Raw genomic sequence first — 3,687 nt, 5'->3', positions numbered from 1 at the left:
GGGTTCCCGGCTGCTGGCACAAGACTCGCCCAGGCTGCAGCCTGCTCCTTGCTCAGGTCTAAAGAGCAGCGAAGAGGAAGAGCCAGCAAGGAGCTGGCTGCAGGAATCGCTCTGACAGCAGATGTGTCAGCTCCTGTATGTTTTTTTTACGCTGTGTTCCCAAGCCCCAACTTGCCATGTGTGTTTGCTCTTACTAGCTTCAACCATGTGGGTGCCGTAAGTCTGGTCATGCACAAGGGAAGGGCTTGTAGGATAAATACCACAGCAGTTGTGCTGGAAGCATGCAGGAACGATGCTAAATGAGCTTGATGAGGTAGATACAGGCATCCAGTGAGCTGTTTTCACTGTTTGGAAATGACGGTCAGAGTCTGAAGGGAATATTTGGCCAATAAATGCATCATCGGGGTAGTCCATGTTTCTGTGATGATAAAGCAGACATGGGAGTCTCTGCTGTATAAAATGTAAAAAGGCTGAGAATGGTTCATCACCCCTGATTACAGGCCAAATGAACCCATTTACCAAGGTAGTCCACTGCACCCAACTATGTCAGTAAACGCATTGTAGCCCAAGGCTGAGATAGATGATGCCTTGAATCAAAACCCAGGTTAAGTTCTTTGCAAAAACTGGCAGTTGTGAGACCCCTGATGGTAATCCCTTTGAGTTTTTCCTAGGGACAGAACATGCTGACCTCACTTTTTTTTTTTCCCTGCATTACACAGGGGATATGTGTTGTCCATAACTTTAAAGGCACTCATGGAACTCCTTCTAAACCGAAGCCTGAAGACCCACGAGGAATTCCGCTAATGGCTTTTCCAAGAGTGGAGAGTCCTCTGGAGACATTGAGTGCACAGGTACTGTAAATCCTCTCACCCAGACCATCACCAAGCACATTTTCTGTTATGGCAGAGTAAAAACTAGTCGTATACATAACTACACAGGGAGCTAGCTTTATTCCTAACATTAAACCCATTGAACAGAGTGAATTTGCATCAGGGGAGAGTGTGTTTTAAGGCATTTATCCCTTAAACTACAAATACTGTAGATCATCTGCCCCTGTGCACATCCAAAGCTAAAGCAGTAGGATTTCACATGCCTCTGCCTATCGTTTGTGAGAACAACCTTTTGCTTAGAAGAATAGAAAACTGAGAGAAAAGTAAAGATAATTCTGTCTAATTACACTTCGGAATGCTTTTGGGATGTCTTAAGGATTTCCTGAGGATAAACTATGCTGTCTAGAAAAATATTATAGAGATTAGTTTTTTATCCTTATTACTGTTCAGTATCTTCTATAAAAAGAAGAAATCATATACTGTTTTCTATCTCTTAGCCATCAGAAGAGAAGTTAATAGCATTCTTTCAAGTCTGCAAGAAAATAGGCTAGTGGGAGCATCATCATTGATGGTGTTTCTGTTAAACTAACTTCAAATGGCTTGAGTTGGAGTAACTGAATCATACCCAGTCCTTTCAAAACAGACAAGCAAATGCCACCTGCCAAGAATTTCTGTGAACAAGGAGGAACTGTAGTTTATCAATTATCTGAAATGCCCTGGTGAAATGTATTTGTTCTTTAAATTGTACTTCCTGTATTAGATGGCCTGTCATTCCTGTGTGCGTGGTGTGTGGCAAGATCAGTAGTGACTTTTGTCAAATCCTTTGACAAATAAACTGAAAATAGGAATTAAAAAAATAGAAAAGACACTGTTTCTAACTCCTGGAAATGTTTTGCTTAATTGAAAAGTAAAGATTTGTTGGAAGACTTTCAACTAAATCTGCAGAACTATGTGCATTAACTGTTCTCTTGGCGGACTTGCAGTCCAGAAACTAAGTGCTACTTATATATCCACATTGCATCGTGTATGATAAAACGTGAACAGGTGAAAATATTCATAGACTATGAGAAAAAATTTGTCTAGTCAGCTATTTATAGCTTTTGGATTGTAAAGTGCAGGTAGGGACTAGGCCTTAATTGTTGATGTCCACTAGAATGAACAAGATAATTTTCTCTGACTCAGGATATTAGTCTCTAAATGACCATACATCTACCATGCAGTAGTAGATTGGGAAAAAAGTGATCCTGCCCTGAAGCTATTATAAACAAGTCCTTGGGAGTGGCTGCTCATTACTGTTTCTTCAGATATAGGAGGTGCATCGTCCTCTGTGCAGATTTCTGCATCCACTCCTACTCTTGTTTTGCCTTGCACCCACACAAACCCTGCAGATGCAGCATGATCCAAGGACAACTCAGTACTGCCACTGAAGTCCTGGACATTGGCTTCCAAGAAGATTGAATCAACACTATTTCCACCTAAAGAGGACTTCTGTGTTGCTATCTATCTATGGCTGCGTGTGTTTTGGCATAATGACCCCACCTCTGTATGGTTTTAAGTTCCCTAGTATCAAACTGTGTAGGATCTACATGCACACATCACATGAAGCCAAACCAGGTCTTTTAGGCTCTTCATGACTGAGGACAAACCCACTGTCTTAGTTATGTGACTGTATGAAGTGCCTAAGCCTGTACTGACACGTCCTTCTGGACAGGATCCAGTCCAGCCTGAAAGTCTCTATTGAAAAAGCGGCACCTTGTTTTCCGAGCCTGTTAGTGAGTGTTCATAGCCCAGAAGCAGGGCTTGAGTTCAGCGTTTCCCACCACGAGCTCAGGATAGACGGCAGTCACATTCGCAGTGATCTCTTCATTTTAAAGCCCTACATTAGCTGGGCAACAGATTTTATTAGTGAAGGTTTTTCTCGTTCGTTTTACACACCAGGGTATGTAAATGCCAAAATGTATACAAATGTTCACATGTTCGCCTTTTCCTCTTTGCAGAATCACTCTGCCTCTATGACTGAAGTAACCTGAGGTGGAAGACTGGCAAGAGAAGCTATTTTTTATTACCCTCCAGTACAATACTCCAAGACACACAGTTACTAAATGTCTAACTGTGATGACCAGTATTATGTTATGTCTAGTTAGAGGCTAATGTTTTGTACTTTTTTTGTATGAGGAAGTGATGTAGCTTGCCCTGATTTTTTGTCAGCTTTAATATTATTATGCCAGAATTTAAAAGCAAAACGGAAAAAGAACAAAAAAACCCTTTTCTTGTTTAAAGTGTGCACTGAGGAACTACATCTATGGAATTGTTGATGTTGTTATGTGATATTTGTACACAATTTTTTTTTTTTTCATTTTTGAATTTATATATCTTGGAAAAAAAAAAATTCACTTTTACCTTTTCTTACCATAAGAAGTGCTTCTATCAGTGGGTCAGATTCTGATCTGAGTAAGCTCAGCATAGATCTGAAGTAATTGCATATATTTAACTCAGATTAAAATAAAGGTGATCAGGAATCTAACCCGAATGATACTATCAACAAGTAATAAACATCCATCCTTGATTCAGTGAGCTACTTAAGCATTCCTTAGCATTATGGACTTTAGTTAGCCATCCAGTTTCCAGACTACTTGGCAGACTTGAAGTATATCCTTAAGCATCTTACTGAATCAAAGCCTGGTTGTTCTGGTGTGGGTGATTGTGATAGTTATTGAAGAATAACTAAAACAACGTACTCAGTCTGCAATATAGACAGGCTGAACATGAGAATTTATAGTGGTAGCTGATAGCATGTGAGCTGACTATATCATCTCCCTAGATCTCCATTCCTCCCCAAGGTCCAGCTAAAGCTCCC

The 3,687-nt window shown here is 40.4% G+C and overlaps 1 protein-coding gene across 1 annotated transcript in view; it reads left to right on the top strand.

Annotated features, from left to right (window-relative positions):
- LOC104081466 (lipid phosphate phosphatase-related protein type 1) overlaps positions 1–3,074 on the top strand; it is a 34,081-nt gene extending 31,007 nt beyond the window's left edge. The window contains exons 5-6 of the mRNA XM_009584226.1: positions 720–851; positions 2,828–3,074. Coding sequence (XP_009582521.1) covers positions 720–851; positions 2,828–2,860 — 165 coding nt within the window. The 3' untranslated portion in view covers positions 2,861–3,074. The remainder of the gene's footprint in view (positions 1–719; positions 852–2,827) is intronic.
- Positions 3,075–3,687: the final 613 nt, after the last annotated feature.

The sequence above is a fragment of the Fulmarus glacialis genome, unplaced genomic scaffold, assembly GCF_000690835.1.
Source record: "Fulmarus glacialis isolate BGI_N327 unplaced genomic scaffold, ASM69083v1 scaffold22488, whole genome shotgun sequence".
In the NCBI taxonomy this organism is placed as follows: domain Eukaryota; kingdom Metazoa; phylum Chordata; class Aves; order Procellariiformes; family Procellariidae; genus Fulmarus; species Fulmarus glacialis.
The sequence above is the reverse complement of the archived record's forward strand: the minus strand, read 5'-3'. Positions and strand labels throughout refer to the sequence as shown.